This window comes from Mastacembelus armatus, chromosome 12 (assembly GCF_900324485.2).
Source record: "Mastacembelus armatus chromosome 12, fMasArm1.2, whole genome shotgun sequence".
Taxonomy (NCBI): Eukaryota; Metazoa; Chordata; class Actinopteri; order Synbranchiformes; family Mastacembelidae; genus Mastacembelus; species Mastacembelus armatus.
In genome coordinates, this window is record NC_046644.1 from 17819796 (window position 1) to 17840784 (window position 20989).

The following is a 20989-nucleotide window of genomic DNA, read 5'->3' on the forward strand; positions in this document are numbered from 1 at the left end:
CCACTGCTTTTAATTTTTCATGTCTTGAGGAAATGAAAATGTCTGCGAGTTCTCTGAACGTTGCATTACAGCTGATGCAGTTTGAGCAGAATGTCTGTTTGCAGGACAAAAGTTTGTTTGTGTGAGGAAGAAAGAGCGCGGATGTCTGACAGAGCCATCACTCAGCCCTTTGGCAGTGATGTCTTGTTTTCCTCTCAGACTGGGCTCGATGTATCTGTGCCCCTTATGTGTTATTGCCAGGCTGAAGCTGAATTGGTTGTAGATCACTGAGAAAACTGTGAAGCACAGGGCACAGTGGTCTCCTGAATGATAGCAGTGAAGCATATTGAGGAGAGATACTGGTCTTTGGCGTGAAAAATAACATGCAAATGACTCAATAGCAGCTGTGCACAGGCCACAAGATGTTAATGAGTGAATGTTAGAATAGCAAACAGAAACCCAGCAGCACCAGCAACACCTTCACATTCTGCAGCCACTTTATTTGAGCACATCTTGCATGATTAACGGTGTGAGTTATCTCAGTGCCATGTATGTACCTACTGCAAGGTGCAGTGCTGGAGGGCCATTGTCCTTGCTCAGTGGTGCACTTTGTGATCTATATTCAGCTATTTTAAGAGCGAAGATGACATTACGCTCTTGCCAGCAACAGTTAAGTGATTGTGTTCGCCCCTAGAGTTACATGTCCCAGCACATCCTGAGGTTCAGTCACACCAGAGTTTACTCTTCTGTTTCTGCTAATCTGTTGGCTGTAATTCTGTCCCACCTGCTAAACACAAAAGGAAATTATGAAAGTCAACAGCTAACTCTGAAATGCAGCCTATAATGTGTGCTAAACCTTTGCTGCTGTCATTTGTTGATATTTGAGGTATTAGTTGCACTGGCATTAACCTGTCATGTGGTAAACATTAGGATAAAACCTGATCTATTAACAAATGAGTCATTACATCCAGAGCTGTGCTTTTGTTTGACATCTGTGCGTCTGTGTATTCTTATTCCCATCCATCATCGTCTGGATGCACACTCACGTCTACGTTTTGCATCTATCAAAACACAAACACACCATGTCAATGCTCCATGGGCAAAACAAATTGGAGCACTCCGCACAAGAAAAGCTTGCCTGGGGCTAGTCATTTTGAAATTAAAAGCATGTCTCTTTGTTCAGCCTCAGTTCCAGGAATGAAGAAGAGAATGTGAATGTGTCGCACAGAGGGAACACTGAGCAAGTGCTGTGATTTTCACAGCCAGGGAATCACACAGTCTTTTATCTATTCTCCTCAATCAGGAGACATCCAACAGGAAAAGGTAGGAGGATTAGATTAGCTAGAGAGAGGAAGAGAGAAAGAGAGAGTGGGTTCTCTAATCCTGATGGGGTTTTCAGCGGTACGCCCATCACTGTGGAGAAACATGCAGTGTGCATGTTTGGGATTGGGAGGGGCGGGAGGTGCAGGACACTTTACCTCGCTAAACCCTTCACACTTGCCTGAAAGAGGTTCCAACAAACCCGGGGATTAGTCAGAGTGTAATTATAGTTGCGAGGCCTCAGAGGTAACAAAACATGCACTGAGTGCAGCACACTTCAGAAAGTTAGAGGAGGAAGGGCGTAGTTCCTGCTAAAACATTGTGTGTGAATTTTGTTTTTAGCGAACACTAAAATCTGCTACATGAAAAAAGTAAGTCTTTATGGGACCAATGTATTTTCTACTTTTTTTCCCACTATTTATTATTCCAGTAATTTCCCCCTGCTTTGTTTAATAAAAAAAAAATTTTGTGATTTCTGTTTTTAAACATCCAGTTATCATGCCTGTCTCAACTCTCGATCACACGCTTTTCTTCAAATCTATGTGGATTCATTTTGCACTGGGATCAAATCTGCTGCATGTTTCAGCTGTATATTATAACTTTTCTTACTTGTTACCGAACAGAGACAAAACATGCTCAGGCATCTGTTCAGCTGAGGTAACACTCACAGTAACTAACTGCCTTCCAAACTAGAGGAGCTAAACATCTCACCTTCCAAAAAATATGTTAGCAGAGGAATATAAGATGTTAATGATATTAATTATTAAAAACTGAGACGGTATTTTTATCAAAATATTTTTCAGCTTTGCAAAATACATTGTAACCTGCTAGTGTTTTTTTTTTGTTTTGTTCTGTAAAAAAAAAAACAAAAAAAACACACTAGCACTGTGTGTACCTCCATGTGCACTTAAAATATTAAACACTGCTGTGCTTAGGGAGATCCATTCAACAGTGGAGTTTTGTTGTGTTAAAGAGACTACCACCTATTATTGTCGAGCTTCTCTGTTCCAGTTTTTCACCATTCCTCTTTATTCCCGAGTCTCATTTTCTTCTCATTTTTATTCCTCAGGTGCTCGAGGTGAAGCCCTGCAGCATGGCCAGTCTGGGACACTCCCCCACTTTCTGGAAGAGCCTGTTGATGCTTACATCGTCAAGAGTAACCCCATCAAGCTCCGGTGTCAAGCTCGACCCGCTCTCCAAATCTTCTTCAAGTGCAACGGTGAATGGGTCCATCAGAGTCAACACATGTCTCAGGAGCACACCGACCTGAGGACAGGTACAGCAAACACTATATATATCCAGCATATACAAACATATCTGCAATCTGAAGCTAGATTCTAACTGGATTAACTGCCTTTCTCCTGTCACCTTACGTTAGGAGAACAGTATTAATATTTCTGTTAGCAAGAACTGGAGTGTTAAGAATGAACTTTACAAATGGGGCTTTATGACAGTGCCTATGGCTACATCCAACCCTGCAAATATATCTGCCTCAAATCTTTAGCGCATGCTGTATGTGACATTTGATGTAAACTGAAGCGACAACTGTTAGACCATGGAAGGCACCAACTTGTTCAATTTTAGGATTTGACTTTGAACTCCAAATGGTGTCTTTTACTGATGCAACTAGCAGAAATGTAGTTGTTGTTGTTTTAACTTGAATTTTTTCAAACCACAAAGACTTTTGCCTTTCCTTACAAAGCCCTTGTCTGTTTTTATTGCCTCATCTCAAAACTTGGTATTAATATCTCCTGAATTCACATGTATCTAACAGCAAATTGAATGGCAATAATGCACAAACTGAATGATGCTTTCTTTTTTGCCCTAAAATGTACAATAATTGCATGGGCTGATTCCTGAGTATACACTAAAAAAGTTACTTCTTTTTTTCCTGGGACAAAAGTTGTGTTTGAAACATCATAACAAGATGATTTTTTTGTTTTAGAAACCCAGATTGTGTCCTGTTATTTTGTTTATCATGTGGACACAAAAAATGCAATAGCATGCAATAGTTAGGTTTGCACTGAACATCAAATGACCATCATCTAATTGGATTATAACTTGCTGAAAGAGGTTAAAGATGAAAGCACAATATATATGGACCTGCTTTGTCTCCTATTAGTGCCACAGTGTTGATGCCTCACTTAACACACAACACACAAGTCAATATCTCCCCACTGAGTTAACAATGGACCTCTAAATTTTTACTGCTACTAGTGTGGATTCATAGCTCTGCTCCCATCTGGCTCCTTATCACCTTTCATATCTGTTTCCACTGGGACAGACACAATGAAGGAGGGACACAGAAGAAAAAGAACCGAAGGAGAGAGAATAACAGCCGAAACGGAGAACATCTTAAAAAAAAAAATCACCTGTGCTAACATCTGATACAGTAGAAAGGTCTATGCAGACCTGGGCTGTGTCAGGGTTAGTTCTTCTAACCAGAGGCTGCTGGAAGATGATGCAGAATAGACAGAAAACAGATGCAGTCTGTTATCGCTGTAATAAAAATCAGATGATTTTGTAAGCAGGCAGGTCCTTAAGGTATTAGCCAATTTGTTCAGTTGTTTTCCAATACAACAGTTGTGCATAAGTATACCTGAACAATAATACAGCGTAGGTGAGCCTCCGAGTCGGCTTTGTCTATGCTATTTTTGAGGGCTGTTTCCTGTCTATCAACACTTTAGATTGCTGCTGTAGCACCTGTGCTCCACGTTAAGGTGACAGTGTTACAGATAGGAAAATCTTGCAGTTTGAATTTAATGAAGGCAGAAGAAAAGAAATCATGCTGTTTTTGAACAGACTGATAAAAAGTGTTTGCCTCAACTTCTTCTGAGTCCTGCCAACTACTAATCTTGTATAATTCAACTGTATGCACTGTACCAGTTCCTAACAACATTTTTAACCATAATGACAGTGTTTTCCTATCTGTGTGTTTGGTTGCTTAAAGCAGCTACAATAAATGTTATATATAATAACAATGCATCACATTGTAGTATGTATATAAGTGAAAGGGGTTGTGCATGGTGACAACCCTTGGAAAATTATTACCTGAGCCGGCACTTCCTCTTCTGCTTCCTTCTCAGCTCATTCCGGCTTATTGTTTTCTGTCCTGTAATTTGTTTACTGCTGTTAACTACTGCTGTTTACTATTTAGGTTCACTCTTACTGATCTCACAGCATCATTTACCACCACAGAAGGCAGCTACTGTATCACGATGTCCAGCACACAGGCAAAGTCCCAGAGTTGCCGTTAAGCATAGTGGATTTAGAGTCAGGTTTTTCTCTCAGGAACTGGTGGAGATCAGATCAAAAACTTCCCTTCGCCAGATGACCAGAAACACGACAAAAAATAAATGGTAATGTGCAAAATGTGTAAATAACACAATGAAGTGTGCATCGGTTATTTAGGTTTAACCATATCTTGGCCATGATGCATTTGGCATGACTGCACTTTATTCCATTAATTTAGCCTGGTAGTGTGCTGAGTTTTGGTTTTACTGACAGGGATGTCAGGACAGTAAAATCACCATACAGCTAATTGTGGTTTCTACTGACAACAAACGTTTTTTAGGTATCAGGGCTTATTGGAACATTTCTGTTTCGAGGGGTAATGCAGTTATATCCTGCACACTGCATCAATACATATCTTAGATTTTTACAGCTTTGATTTACTGTTGCCAGATACAGACATTGGCTGACACCAGTATGATATGATGTTATAAACTGTTTATTGAATGTTTATATGTTGTTGATAGGGACTATTTCTTAATTCTTTTGCAGCACAGTGGCGTATTTGTCAAAATGTCTCTGGTTGTCACTGATCATGAGTACATAGACTTAGAATCAACACACAAGGGAGCAAACAAAATAAATGGAGCCGTTCAGTGCTTTTGCACATAGGATGCTCAACTACAAAATAATCATGAAGTAGTGGCCCTCTGGCATGACATAAAAATATCTAGAAACTGTTAGTTTTTTTTTTTTTTTTTTTATTGGATGATGCCTGAAAAGAAAGTATAAGTAGAGAACAAACTGTCTCAGAAATAATTCCAATATCATTTGATTTTTAAGAACACTAGCCCTGGCCATCTTTTACAGCCCACACTTGGATGTGACTGCACACTCCAACAGCCTTTCTCAAAAACTGGTAAATAGCTGCAAACGTTGAGGCGATCATTGCTTAACAGATCATTTGTGCACAGTGGAGATGCATCAAGTATTTCAAGCATCAATTTTTAGCCCCAGATAAGAGATTGTACATCCCACCTTTCAATCCAACATAAAATGAACAGGAGTGTAAAACGAATCCCTGTTAATGGTCTCTGCTTCTCCTTTCAAACCTAACTCTATTACGTATTTATTTGTTTTGCTCAGGTAAATTGTAATGGATTTTGAAACTAAAATGGAAAATATAATAGCTAGAAACAAGAATAATACAAAACTCTCCAGTACTTTTTTTTAGTGAAGTTATGTTAAAATGTTAGTAATGTGTAAAAATAATGACTTGATATGGATTTTCTAATTGCACTCTTTGATCCATTTTTAAAAAAAAAACACATTTGGCAAATTTCTATTCATCATGGCATTACTGAAATAAACGAGTGCCACTTCATCATTGGTTGTGCCAGTTCAGTACCAAGGTCTTATTTCAGAAATACCTTTTCTTTCAGTATTTTGTTGAAGTACATATATTTCTCAGGCAGTTGGCATAAGGTCGAGATTCTAAAAGTACGCCTTTTTCTGTTTGTTTTCGCCACACTAGCAGCATCGTTATAGCAAGGACTACCATCATTAATTAACAATTTGTCCAGGAAGTAGGTCTGTAGCTGTAACTTTAATACTTTAATATCTTTAGACTAATCTTAGCATGCTAAAAATGCTCCGGTAAATTAAAAATGGTGAACATAGCAAACAACCAGTTTCTCCAGTTAGTCATGTGTGCACCCTGACTCTGCATGTGTGTTTCTGTCCTTTTTCGTTTTGTTAACCCTCTCTCACTAATTCACTCTTCCTCAATCGCCTTCAGTCTTTTGTAATTTTCTTAGTGCTTACAGACACACACACACACACGATGGCTTTGCTGCTTTGGCGTGTTTTAGTGTCCACACATGTGGAATACAGAGATTTTCTCCACTGACCTGAGTGATCAAGACTGAGTGTATCTGTCAATAACCGCGTCCATGTTACTGCACACACAGAGGTTGCCGACATGCTCCATGTTGACAAAATGAACAGCTCTTCTCGGCTGAGACTCCCTGCCTGTCTATCCAGCTTCATCTGTAGGAGGCGGTTGAACAGCTGTATCTCAGTGCAAGCTATTATAGTATGACTCAGGTAGCAGAATGGCCCCTGGGTTTGGCAGCAAGCAGGGGGCTGTAGCTATTAAAGCGGTAAGCTGTGAATTAAATGCAGACAGACTCAACAACACATGCCCTAACATTGTTTGACCAGGGGGTGTGAGGCAATGGACAGAGATCGTGTCTGTCCAGAGGCAGCTAAGTCTTATATAGTAGCTTTGTGTTGTGTTGTTTTTCTCAGATTCAGTCTTCGCTCAGATGTGCCTTCTAGGAGACAAAGTGGCAGACAAGCAAAATAAATGTAGCAACAGAAAAAAGAAAATATCCATTTCAGCCTCCATGAATAGCTTAAACTGTTGTTGCCGTAAGCATGTGAAAACTGGCACAATATACGCTGCATTGTGACTGGATAAATCCTGTTGTGTTTCTCAATCAGCAAGATGCGCAGTAGAGTACAAAGATATTTTAACACCATGTAATGGCTAAATATTTCATACCAACAGCTTACCTTCTCAGAGCTAATCCCGAGTGCTCAACTTCCCAAAAAAATGAGCAGGTGTGAGCTGAGTTTGTCTTGTGACTGAGGTTTAACACTGAGGAAAATGCGAGTTCTTTCCAAGGAAAGATCTAAAGTAAAATTAAAAGTGCACAATCAATGAATGAATCCAAACATCCAATGCATATATTAACTTTAATCCTTTGCGTGTGCATGACAGATAATAAACTTGCTTGTTGCACCACAAAGACATCCTTGAGGCTGCTGTTGAGCAGACCACATTTACTTAGATCAGGATGACACTGTGAATGTAACTTTGATTCACCACTTCTGTGAAACAGCAAAAACGTACAGAAGGGTAATTGTCTTTTCTTGACTTGTGGTTTGTGGATCCTTCCTAGCATGAAGAGCAGCAGTTTCCTTAAAAGCTTTCTGTCCTGAGAAAACATATCCACTCTTCCTCATGTACGTCCAAAGATGGAAACAACACTGCTGTCATGTGTCACTGCAGGTTATAGTGTGAGTTGTAGAAACTGATGAATACCCATTTATTATCATTATGTAGTTATTATGAATAATAACGTTGCTGTGCTTTTCAAACCATTAAGTTGGCAGTGGTGTGCTGTCAGCTTGAAATATATCACATCTATCAACAGAGAAATGTTTCATGAGATAAAAGAAAACACCAAATGGCAGAATTCAAAACGATCGTCTCACTTTGTTGAAGATGATTAAATGCTATATCTTTTGTTGTTTATTGTATATTAAAATAAGTTACACTGAGGACAGACTTCTTGAAAACTTTCAGAAATTTCAGAGTGTGTGACACAGACATTAACATGTTCACAGCTGAAGGACGATGTGTGGAGATGAATATGTGCAGCCCTTAAAGATACTTCTCTGGTTTTTACAAATAAAATTTGATGATGACCTTGGTTACCGCTGGACAGACTTTTAGCTACGTTGGAAAGCTGCTGGCCGTAGCCTCACATGGATGTGAGCATCATATTATTATTACCCAACGTTCATTTTTTTCAAATAGTCCAGGTCCATCTCAGCCACTGGTCCTGACACTTTGGACCTGAAGGTTTCCAGGTGAAGAAAGTGAAGTCCAATTGACAAGAAATTAACACCCTCTGCATGAGTGGCCTCCAAAAGCTTTCCTTTTAAACACAGCAAAGACTCATGGGTAATAGTGTTGTGGGAAGGCAAGAAGACGCTTTGATGGGATAATCAAAATCAAGAAACAGCGAGGTAAACGCTCTGAGACAGAGGTGATAAACATTCAGCTTCTCAGCCAGTGTCATTGCTGGTTCATACCTTTTCAACAACTGTGGCAATCAGAGTGACATTTTGAAAATAGCCCACTAAGAGGGGAGCTGAGAGTTTCTTCAGAGAGGAAAATAATGTTGTGAATATAATGAGGCACAACAAATCTGCAGCCAAAGGCAGATGGTGTGCCATTCAAAGACGAATTGTGGAGCTACTGAAAGTACAGAGTCAAGAGTTATGTCATGTCCCCTGTGTTATTGCCCAGTTATAGCTTTTTTTCTACTGATCTACGACACTTAACCTACCAGTTATAGTTTGTTTAAGCCATTTATATATAATTGGATTTGTACTTCTGCTGTGTCACATCCGATTACAGCTAAAAATACATTTCAAGAAAAAAAATAATAATATGCCACGTTTGCCAGGCAAAAAATGAGGCCATGGAACGTGGGAATATTGCCTGCTGGTAACCTAGTGTTTATGGATGAGAGAAAGAAAGAGGGAGCAAGAATGAGTAATAATTAGAACAGAGTGAACTTTTAGTCGTCTCGCCGTTGTTCACTGTGAACTGCATGTGTCCACGCACCCGCTAGATGTCACAGAACCTGACACACTGACCGCTCTGATGTGTGCAGAAGTCAGCGTGGTCATTCTGCAGCAACCTGCTGATTGGGCGATATAATCGATTGACACGCAGCAAATCGCTGCACATTTGTTCTATGGGGTGCAGTGCTTTTTAAACCGGAGGCTGATGATTTATCACGTATATGTCCTACTGCTTTCAAATAGTTGAAGTAACTCAAGGAGAGAGCTTTCAATTTTCAGTATGAAGCACCCGTCATCTATGATTTTTAACTCATGCAGAGTGTGTTTCTGAAATGAAATTACTTGTTTGCAAGTGTTAATTGAAAGTGTTTTCTGACATTATTAGCATTCTTACTAAAATTCTTACACATTTGTTCCCAAGGATTTAGTGTGTGCTCATTACAGGATCACCAAATTATCGGCTGAGGGAGGCTGCACAGACACAAATCCAGTTCTCCTATTTCTATTCTCAGCATGTGTGTGAACCAGTTTTCACCAAAACACCAACACTCTGCTTTGTGCTATCTTATTTAAATGAACCAACTGTCTTTTTGTGACTCTCCCTGCACCTTGTGCCACACATGTTGCACTGGGTATGAACATGACAGACAAGGAAAAACAACATATCATAATAATGACACACCATGGCATGAAATATTGCCGATTTCTTAGCAGTCTGAGGTGGACAGATCAAAGCATCAGTACTATCAATGCAAATATCTCCCATTAGATCAACAATCTGCCCACATTAACATGCTTCATAGTGTACTGGGTAGGCCCCGTGCACTTAAGACATATTTTTTACCCAGTAATTACTTTTCAATTGAGTTTTTTCCCATTGTTGGAGTATAGATTGCTGTTAGCTAGAACAGCTGCTTTCCAATGTTGTTTTTTAGCAATAACACACACTTAAAGGGAGGCAGTATGTTATAGTCACCCAGTGGGAAGCTTATTGCTGCAGTTCACATCTGTTATGTCAGAGTGGGAATTTGAGTACGTAAGTAGAATTGGATTTACAGTATCTTATCAGTTTGAAAGTATAAAGCTGTTTTTTCACACATTTTAGAAACTATTCCAAACACTGCCTGTGCTGGTTGCAAGTTTCCCTGTGGGTATGCACAACTGTTTGAGAAAACGTGTAAATCTGTATTGAGCACACGTGTGAGAGAGAGAGAGAATTAATGTTATGATGCTGAGTGAACATGTTTTTTTTTTTTGCTTTACAAGAATCATAATCTGTCATGTGCACCCTTGCTTTAGCACTAAATGCTACTGGTCTCACCTGAACCAGACTGATCATGGCTGACAGTAATAGTCGCCTCACATAGACACAAATGGAGAGAGCTGTCTGTAGAGAACATGCTTAAATATGGTTAAGCCATTCCTGTGACTGTGAAGACTTGTCCAGCTAAAAGCATGGCAACCTGCTGAGACTGAAATGTTGAACTGTACCATGAGAGAGAAAGATGGAGACATGTTGATCTATAAGCAGAAAGTGTCACATCTGAAATTCAAAATCAATTTTTAATCCACGTTATCTCACTGACGTGAAATCGTGATTCCGAATGTTTTTCATGTGACCTCAGCACAAAGACGATCTTTCAAACAGAAGTTTGGATTTTGCTAAGGAAAAGCTTCCTTGATCAGCTCCATGTATAACGCCAATATTGCTACACAGTACAGCGTGTGGTATCTTCAGTTTGAATGCAGAAGTGTTTATGTCCTTATCCCTTTGCAACAAGCTTTAGATAAACACTGGCAGACAAGGCTCAGCTGGATATTTCATGTAATCATCGCTACCAAGATTTTAACCTCAGTTCGGAAAAAATAGCCAACAGTGATAAACTTCATGGAAAGATCTTAGGAAGCTATATCGAGTCTTTACAGACCCAAAATCTGAGGTTTAGGCATGCCTTAAATTTTCAAAGGCAACATAAAAGGACAGTTGCTGTAAACAAATACAGATTCCATGGCAGCATAGTGCATGGTCTGACCTATCACAGAAGATTACTTCCTTTTTGTCTCAGCTGAAATGGTGTAAGAGGGCTAAGAGATGGAAATGATGATAAAATGCAAGAGATCACTGAAGGACAGAGTGAAAGGAGAGGAGAGAGGAAAGTGGAACAGAGGGGATATCTGTGCCTATACACTTCAGCTGAAAGGCTGATACTCTGATGGAGAGATAAGAGAAAGCGGGAGAAAGAGGACACTGGAAATGGAGAGGGCGATGGGAGAGTGAAAGAGAGGCTGAAAACGGATACTATGTTAGTTGTCTCGAGGAGGAGAGGATAGCAGCTCCTGCAAATTCAGTGATGAAGAGATAGTGATTGAACGCATATGAATGCAAGGTGGAAAAGAAGTATGTTTAGCTCTTCCTGCTGATGCTCTGTCAAAGACTGACTCCAGTGTTGTGTATTATGATCCTACCCATCTAAGAGATATCACAGAGGCTTGAATGGAGTCAGGACAAAGAAAGAAAGGTTGGGACTGTGAGGGGAAACTGAGATGCCTCAGAGTCTTTCAGTGTCACAAAGTATTAGTTAAAGTGATAGAAGTGAAATAAACGAAGTGGCCCACAGAGTGAAAACTACTTGTGTATGCAAAACTGGCTCCTAATAAGCAGACACGCAGTTTTTAGATAAACATAAACAAGGCAACTGGGAGAGTGACGCGAATAAGGACTTGCAGCATTTTAATGGCTGAATTATCATGATTTTTTTTATGCACAGAGTAATGTGTCCCTTTGGTTCCAGGATTAAGTATGACACACACAGCTGGGACCAGACTGAAGATGTTGCTGGGAGCATGTTCCGCTTGTCTAGCAGGGTTCATCTGTGTCTGGCCCTAAGCCAGCCCTCACAGCCCCCACATGCTGAGCTGCATGCTGCAATGTCACATCACACAAACATTTCCCCAAAGCTGGGTTCACATCAGACAGACGCTCTCCTAAAGCTATATCCATCCACCTCAAACCACAGCCCACGCCATGTCACCCACTATGTACAGAGCAGCCTCATAAGGATCCCTCAGACAAACAGAATTTTGAAAATCCCTCTTCACTGTGGCGTTAAGTATGACAGAGACATCCTAGATCTGGCTGAGCTGAGCCAGACCAGTCAAGTTCTGCTGAGCCGCTTGGATCAGAAGCCACTTGTAGCTGGCACTGCCCTGGCTCCCTTAGGGCCTTTTTCATAGACTTGGCCAAGGAGAAAAAATGGGCCAAAGCCAGGAGAAATCACACCACAGGCCCTGTGCCAGACAGATCAAAAGAGACAAAGAAAGGAGAGAACAAGAGCGACGTGGGATGATAAGTGAGCATCATCACTGGCATATCTCTTCCTGACGCTTTTATAGAAGCTACTTTAGAGACACATTAAAGGACGTGATTGAAGGGGCAAGTGGAAGCTGCCCCACCCTGAGGTCTGTTGTCAAGGCTTTCTGGTGCTCTGTCAAGAGCCGCTGGCATGAGCCTGAAGGGAAAGCAGAGGGAGCGCAGCAGAAAGAGAGGCACAAAGAAAATAAACAGGGGACCAGGGACTGGGCTCATGGAAGGAGCTGAAAGAATGTTTGTATTCCTGAATGCAGAGAAGTGACCGCATGTCATCAACCTGCCCAAACAGTTATTGGATGATTTCTCTAACACGGTGCCAGAGAGAGTCATGTCAAACTCCTTGGAAAAGGGACTAAGCTCCTCGATCTGTGGCTAATATGAAAGAACCTGGGAGTCAGAGTGAGTCTGACTTCTCGCCTTTGTTTATCTTGCCTTCAGCAGAAACACCATTGCCCTCACTCAGACATTACCCACCTTTCAATGTGGGACTTTATTTATTCCTGGTATTTTATGCATTTGAGTTTGAACATGTTTCTGTAAAGACATTTAAGGAAAGTGTAATTTGTTTTTGTTTGCCAAAATCAAATCAGCCAGTATGGAAAGCATCACTTTTTTGTTTTTATATTATATTTGTCTTTGATGGTCAAAAAGGTTCTCACTGTGTGCCAGATAAAGAGCTTTTGGAGTGAATCTGCAGAGCTGTGTTTCACTCCCCCCTGACTCCATGAGTCAGTTTGCCTGTTTTGACGATGAAACATTGCATCGTGAATAGTGGGCTGTTGTTTATTCATTAGTTTATTCTGATTTCTTCATCATTAATAAAGATGAGGAGGTCTGATTGTGAAAAAAGTCACTGTGAATTAAAGGACAATATGCCTAAACCCTTTCCCTGTTCCCCTTAGTGCTTTAGGCTGTTGTCACAATCCAGTGGTGAAATTGTTGAAACAGTTGAAAAACAATCTGAAATTCTAACTTGACCCTTTTAAGCCCATTTAAGACTGATGCTTTCTGAGCTCATCTTCCCTCAAAGAACATCACCTTTTAGTCAGCCTGTACAATAGCTTCACATGAAATCCTCTTTTTGACTCAGTAACATATACAGTGATTTTTTATTTTATTTTATTTATTTTTTTGCTGTTGATCTCAGTTTCCTTCTGTAGTCTTCTTTACAGCTTTTCTGATTTATTTATTTTTTTTCCTTTTTCCAGTGTAAATCCAATAATTCTGTCCCCTGGACCCCCCCATCACCCGCCAAAGATCTGTGAGAAAATGATACTCCCTCTGAAACTCCTTGAACAAACTAAGATGCAATGTCTCATCCCTTCACATTATGTGTGATGGGGTATTAAATACATAAATCAGACCCTGAAATGAGAGTCGCATGTAACTGTGGTTTATATGAAACTGGGCAACCACTGAAAGTATCAAAAAAACAAAAGTAGAAATTTGTGTAGGTCGTAAATGACAGTGGCAGGTCGAGCCCTGTCAGCGTCATGGGAATTCAGGATTTAAATGTTATTGGCTGAGGAAGGGAAGTGCTCACCACGTTGTATGGGTGTAGCAGCAAGCAGCTGTTCTCTTACACACAGTTCATGCAACAGAAAAACAACAACTACCAAGACATCTTCCTCTGTTAAGATCTTCCTCTATCTGTCACAAAGATATATGTATATATACTGTGTATATAAATAAACCGGAAGCTTTTTACAGCAGGGAAACAGAAAAGTATTGGGGCTTATGGTTTGATTTTCCTTTAAAAACTGGAAGTTGTGTATTTAGTTCGATGTGTATGTGAAAACAAAAGCAACATTAATAAATCTGCCCTTTCGCTTGTTAGTTTCCCACCCACTGTCACACCAGCTGTAAATATCAGATCATGAGCCAGAAATATCACCTGTGTAACATTTCTGCTGAACTTCAGATGCTGTTTGTCTGTTCCCGGTGTTCATATCTAAATTACTGAGTTTACAAGCTACGTGTCCACTGAGCCCAAAGAACCTCAATGACGTAACAACCCCTCGTACGCCTCGTGATGTGATGACAAATCTGCCCCCTCAGAGTGCAAGCTTGTGTTTTTATTTTTCTGTGGTTAAATCTGCCTTGCTCTCACTTAATCAGGCATGTTGATTAAGTTTCTAATTGGTGGTGGTGGAAAGGAGGAGATGGAACGGTCGGGTGTGTGTTGTACATAAGATCAGGCAGTCATTGCAGAGGATTACAGTGTCTTCAGAGCACATTTTACATCACTTCATTAGGGCTCCTCTGATAACCTTTCATTTCACATTATTAGTTTTCATTTAATCCCTGCCCATGTTTAAGCTGCTGTCTGCAATGCACGGCATAATAGCAAAAGCCTGTGGAGAGACACCTCCTCTACACGTGTACTGCTGCGTAATTAAGCAATAAGCCACAAGAGGCCAGCTTTACAGTGATTTTTGAACAGCTGCTGTGAGATGTGTTGTTAGGCACGACTTGTTAGCTGTTCAAAAAAATCTGTGTAAGAGCAACCTTTATCGACTTACTGCCTTTAGAAAATTGTACAACATTTTTAGAAGGTTTTTCAAATAAGAGTACTAATAGCAGATGTACTGCATCTGTATTTCTTACCATTTACTTTCAGAGGTTTGTGATTCTTTACCATTAAAACCTTTAATTTTCTAAAAGTCCAAGTATGTTTTTGATTATCTTTTTTTAAATAGCCATTCAATGTATTTCTCTTCTGTAATTGCCTCTCTATGTAGGCATTTTTATTGTTACTGCCAAGGTCTGCCATTCCTGTGCAGCTTTCATATTGGCTACTTATGCGTTAGAGATTAACAGGAAATGTAGCATGTAATCCAGTATTACTGTTTCTGTTTCTGATTTTCTCTCATTGATATCAGCTTTAGTGTTTACTATTTCCTAACCTTCAGTTTGCACTGACCATTTATTTGTTGCATGTGACCCACTGTACGATGAAGCTTTGTTTGGCAGCAGTGTAACAAATACACCAGTTGCTCCTCTGTTGTATTTTGGATCAAACAGCTGTTACTGTAGCTGTTGTATTAAACTGCTCCTGTTGCTTCCACCAGCTAATATGGGTGTTACCGAGGACATAAGTCTTTATATAGATCTTTACCTTAACCATGCACTGTACTCGGGCTGTCTCACTGTTTGTTGCTTTGTCATTGGGTTAAATGTTATCCAGTCAGAGTTCTGTATCTCTATCAGCTGTGGGTAAAGAGAGAAGGTCCAACTGTAAACAGCAGTGAATGGAGTGAAGCCTGTTAGCCTGTTCAAGCAGACAACTCCAATCATGCTGATAGTCCCACATGTGATAGTCCATATGCTTGTTTAAGCCACTCTGCTTATGCTGCTGCTTCCACTGTAGCTCACTGCAAACAACCACACTGCTGCTTCTCATCGCTACCGTGGTATTAGCACCACTTACACCCCAGAGTCTACCTGGGCTCTATCGCCACAGTTTTTTAAGGGGTGTGGGTGTGTCACTCCCCATTTCGCCTTTATGCACGCTTAATTGACTGCTGTGGGGAATGACAAGGTCGGAGACCAGACACCAAACATTAGCCGTTCATAACTCTGTATTCACAGGGTAATAGATCTGTTCAAGTTGGCTGACTAAAAATTGGGTTTATGCTGGGCTAGACAGACATCACATATGTTGGTTGAAAGCTGCAATTTCCTCGATATTCAATGGAGCCACCCTATTATACATTAATGGTCCTAGCCTGTCATCTTTTGTGCATAGTCTGGCATAATTGAAATACCAGGCTTTTAAATTCCCATCAGTTGTCTCAGAAAATGCTTGTCTCACGGCTAGCTCATTATGGGCTGCATCACAGACAATAAACAGATATTAACGAATGACCTCTCTGACATTAACTCAGAAGGCTGCTGCAGAGAGAGATGAGTTGATTGTCATGAAAAGCATTGGTGTTCGGATCTGTTATTTAATTGCACTGTTTTGGTTCTCTTTTCTACCTGACGTTACAGCTCCTTCTAATGATTTCAAAGAAAAAACACAGCTCACACTTAACTTTTAAAACAAGGAGATGCTGTTGTGTTTTTCCTCTCAGCTAATGCCTCCACTAGAAAGCATTTAGTGTAAATGAATTATGTTCACAGATTCTGAAAGACGATATAGGGCCTCGCAATTGTTTGCAATTGGTTTGCCATCTGAATTTATAACAAGGGCTTGTCAACAGACTGGTAATGGCATAGATATTACTATTCAGAATAAAGTGGTCAGCCCGACTGTGAACTGCTCACAAAAGCAGACAGTTTAAGTTGGTGTCCAAACAAAATCCCTGAAATTTATGTGATTTGACAAGCGGTTTCTCCTTCATCTCCTCCCGGCAAATGATTTATCTGTTTACTGCTGATAATCTTATCAGATTCAAATTTCACTCATCATCCTGTCCTTACAAATCTTCATTTCTTTGACTGATCATCCCTGTGATGTAATGAAGGCTAATCTAAGCAATTCCACCGTCTCGCCTGCAGGGCTGAAGATCCGTGAGGTGATGATCAACGTGTCACGTCAGCAAGTGGAGGACTTTCATGGCCCGGAGGATTACTGGTGTCTGTGTGTGGCCTGGAGTCACCTGGGAACCTCCAAGAGCCGCAAGGCAACTGTCCGTATTGCCTGTAAGCAATTCCATGTCGCTCTGATACCAGACTGACCTTATTGTCTCTTAAAAGGTTATTCTCCTTCAAACAGCTGTATGATTTTATTGAAGGTGTCATTCATGTGTTTTTGCAGGAGAAGTAAAATTCACCCATGAAGGAAATCTGACTTTTAAGCCATTTTGTTTCACTGTGGGTGATGCTGTAGTTGTTTTTCATGCAAGCTGTTTATTCTCTTTCCTAGACCTCAGGAAGAACTTTGAGCAGGACCCCCAAGGCACCGAGGTGCCTCTGAATGGCATGATTGTGTTGCACTGTCGTCCCCCAGAGGGAGTACCACTGGCTGAGGTGAGGACTTCTTGCATTTCAAACAAGTAACATTTTCTCCTGTGCTGCCAAGAGAGGAGCAGTGATCTGTCTGGTTTACTGACAGAATAACTCGGTTTTCATGATACAGTGTTTTGCCTCTCTCCAGCCACCACACATCAGACGCTTACACACTCTTTCTTCAGTTTAGCAGCTGAGGATGCTATCCATTTAATTCGCAGGCACACTCTCTTCAAGTTAGAGTGAGCATTCATTTTGTAGCTGTAATCTCTATCCACGTGCATCACTACGTTCTCTGTTATATCCTTTGGTAAAACCATGTATGGCTATGACTTATTCAGATGTGATGCATACTTTCATTCTCATGATTACACTCTCTCTTTCTCGAGTCGTCTGTGTGTGTGTGTGTGTGTGTGTGTGTGTGTGAGAGAGAGAGAGAGAGAGAGAGAGCCTGTCACTGCCATTTTAATTTTTATTATGATTTTTATTATATAAAATCAGCCTCTCGCAGACCATCCTGATGAGCGGTGTGTGTTGTGCTGTGCTCTGTGTCTTCATGTGGTGGCTCAGCAGGGAGATATGTCAATATCAAAGCCTGTGTGCCCAAGCATCTGAAGCTTTGCATTCATTTAACCGCACAGCCCGTGATCTATATACATAAAGAAAATCACAGCCCCACCAGCAAACTGACAGGCCTTTACATACACTAACTAATAGGTTATTAATGTTTATTATGTTAATGCCGAAAGCTTTGTTTACATCAGTAATGTTTATGTATTTTTAAATATACTCATTTGAGAAACATGTATTGATTTTTCATGTTAGTCAAACTTTTTAATTACATTCAGCACCATCACCAGTGACTCGTTTTTATTATGTTGAGTCTTTCCTGCACATTAGGGCTGATATGAATCAATCAGTGCTATGAGGGTAAAGAGCTAATATTGAGCTTCAACTCTTTCTACCCTAGCAGCCTCAGCACTGGCACCAAGCTGTATCCGCTAACCTACTGCCGCCATTTTGATAAGGTCACAGAGCAAGTCCTATCTGGCTCTCCGTAGTCTATTAAATGCCTAAAATAGGTAACGCTGCATTGTTCTGCTTTGTTTGCAATGAGCTGCATTTAGCAGTGTTGCAGTTCATAACTAGTTCAGTAGCATCAGTGCTCACTGAATCTGACCTAGTGACAGAGAAACAGAGACTTATTGAATTTCCAAAAAAGTGGAGCTTATTCATAGAGCCCCACGATGTTCATTTTGACCTGACAGCTGTGGAACTTATTTCTGATTGAATTTGGGTTATGCTTTTTGAGGTGGAAATTCCAAAGAATTGCCTTGGGCTTAAGGGGTTGAGGATATTTGAGAGAGTTCAAATCCATATCAAGATAAGACTATAATGCTCTGTATTATAACTAATTTAGTACCAGCTCCTATTCAAAACTTGGCTTTGCAGGCATCCCCAGGCAGGTTATCTAAAACTTTGTCCAGAAAAACTTTATCTAAACTTCAGTCAACACCTGCCAGGCACAGTGTTGACAAAAACAGAATATCAAACATTCTACTAAATTGCCTTATGTTATTGCAAGGCTTGTATTGGATTTCATTACAATGTGCAAATAGGTAGAAATCTTCAATCTGAAGTAAACAAAAGTGAAAACACGACCCTGTAGTGGTGCAGCTCTGCATGGGCTTGCAATAACTGATATTAAAGAGTTCTAACTTCAGGATGACTGTTTTGTTTTGACTTTATATGATAAATTTCATTTAGACTAAGGGGGAGATGACAACTGATTTGACTGAAATAGATCAAATAAAACTCTATTTTAATTATTGATCAATAGAAAAACACACACACCTTAGATCAGCGTGTTTTTCAATATGCAATCAAGGCAGCAAAAGTTTCTAGGGACAAGTAGTCACATGTTACCTACTGGGTTTGTCACTACGTTGGTTTGCTGAGTATGTGAATGCATTGATAAATAATCAATCAATCAGTCAATCAAAAATGGCACTTTAAGGCTCCTCACAGATGACTATGCATTATCTAAGCTCCCTTTGTGAAGCTCAGATAATGCATATAATACTGTTTGTGAATTGTGTGTGTGTGCGTGTGTGTGCATGTGTGTGTGTGTGTGTGTGTGTGTTTTGATGAATGATTCAATACACACAAATGGAGCATTGGTGTACCATGTGTCTCTCCCATGCATTGTGGTCATCAAATAGGCAACTCCTCATGCATTCATTAATGTAACTGGCTAACAAAGAGAATGGCAATAGTAAATAATGCAGGGACAAATCCAGCTCTCTCTAATGTGACTTGCATCAGGGATACAAATACTCATATCCAGAGTTGAAAATGTGGCTGCACTTTTCTCTTTTCATTACTTTAGACATTTCTGAGAGAGTAAATCCTTTTTGTAACCACCACTGTGAAATTTGGCTCAGGGAGAAGCTGCAGCTCAGTTACTGTTTGAGTTTTAAGGAATTGAGGTCACAGCGTATCATGATCTGTTGAACTCCATCTCTCTTTGTTTTGGTCACGGCATTTATTTGAATTTTTCATACTTCAGCCATTTGTAGCCGATCCTTAAGTTAATGCTTGTGATGTCGAAGACGTGAACAGTTAATTATTGGAACTGACATGATGAGAAATAAAATGAGCTCCCATTTTGCATGCTCTTTTAAGACATAAACGTTGTAGCCCCGACTTTACAGCTCGAAATCTCCTTATGATGCTGTTCTCTTCATGTTCTCAGAGGCAGCACTAACAATGAGAAAAGAACTTTATCCACATCTCGCTGTAACTAAACCTCCTGGGAGTTCACTGGGCTGCTGTGTAGGATGTTAATGAAAATCAGAGAATGCCATATTATCTGTCCCAGCAGAGATGGAGGCAATAATCTGTGCACACTGTTAAGTCAGACCACAGAGACTGTGTCATAGTAAAACCTCTTAAACCTGCTTCAGTTTATTGGGGACAACAGTCAAGATAGCCACATCCTTTTAATTGGCTCTAGTATTTAGACAAAGAACAGATTAAAATATAGAATCTATATTCACTGTAATGATGTTTTTATGTTATGGCTCTGGAAAAGAACGTACATTTTCTTTTTTCACATTAATAATTTTTTCACTTCAGTCTAAAATGATAGCATGGCCATAATAATGAATTCATGATAAGCCATAATTCATAATGTACCTCTAAGAACACAACTAGAGGACCATCAAAAATGCAAAGAATCGCTTTTTGCATGAGGAAATCACTGGTCTTGAAATTTTAGAAATTCAGATTACTGTTCATAAAAGATCAACTGTGCAGAGAGATTTTTTTTTTAAGAATAACTTTGGGTCTAAACGTTCAAAGTAAATATGTGGTCAATGTTAAATGAAGCAGTCGATACCTGCACAGGGACCTACACAGATACTTGACACAACACAGGCAGTGATGACTTCATGGAGCTGTAGGAAGGGTTTCTGTTAAAGTACTGTCTTTTATGCATCTGTTGTGGAGCCTACTTAAAGTGACATCCAAGCAAATACCTACTGAGTGCTGCCAGCTCTCAGTGAGTGAAGTAAAAAAAACTCTGACAGGCTTTTTGAGGCTAGAAGTTTAGTGGTGAAAGGAAAAGGTCTTCTATAACTTCTGAAAAAACAACAGTTTTACAATCATCAGCCCACATTTACCACCCATGTATTTTTTTACCGAGTGTAATTAATCATCTAGCCTCACATCCAAAGTCATTTGGAGTGCTTA

The 20989-nt window shown here is 40.0% G+C and overlaps 1 protein-coding gene across 1 annotated transcript in view; it reads left to right on the top strand.

Annotated features, from left to right (window-relative positions):
- LOC113124557 (netrin receptor UNC5D-like) overlaps positions 1-20989 on the top strand; it is a 121677-nt gene that overhangs the window by 72853 nt on the left and 27835 nt on the right. The window contains exons 2-4 of the mRNA XM_026297531.1: positions 2369-2575; positions 16787-16930; positions 17154-17257. Coding sequence (XP_026153316.1) covers positions 2369-2575; positions 16787-16930; positions 17154-17257 — 455 coding nt within the window. The remainder of the gene's footprint in view (positions 1-2368; positions 2576-16786; positions 16931-17153; positions 17258-20989) is intronic.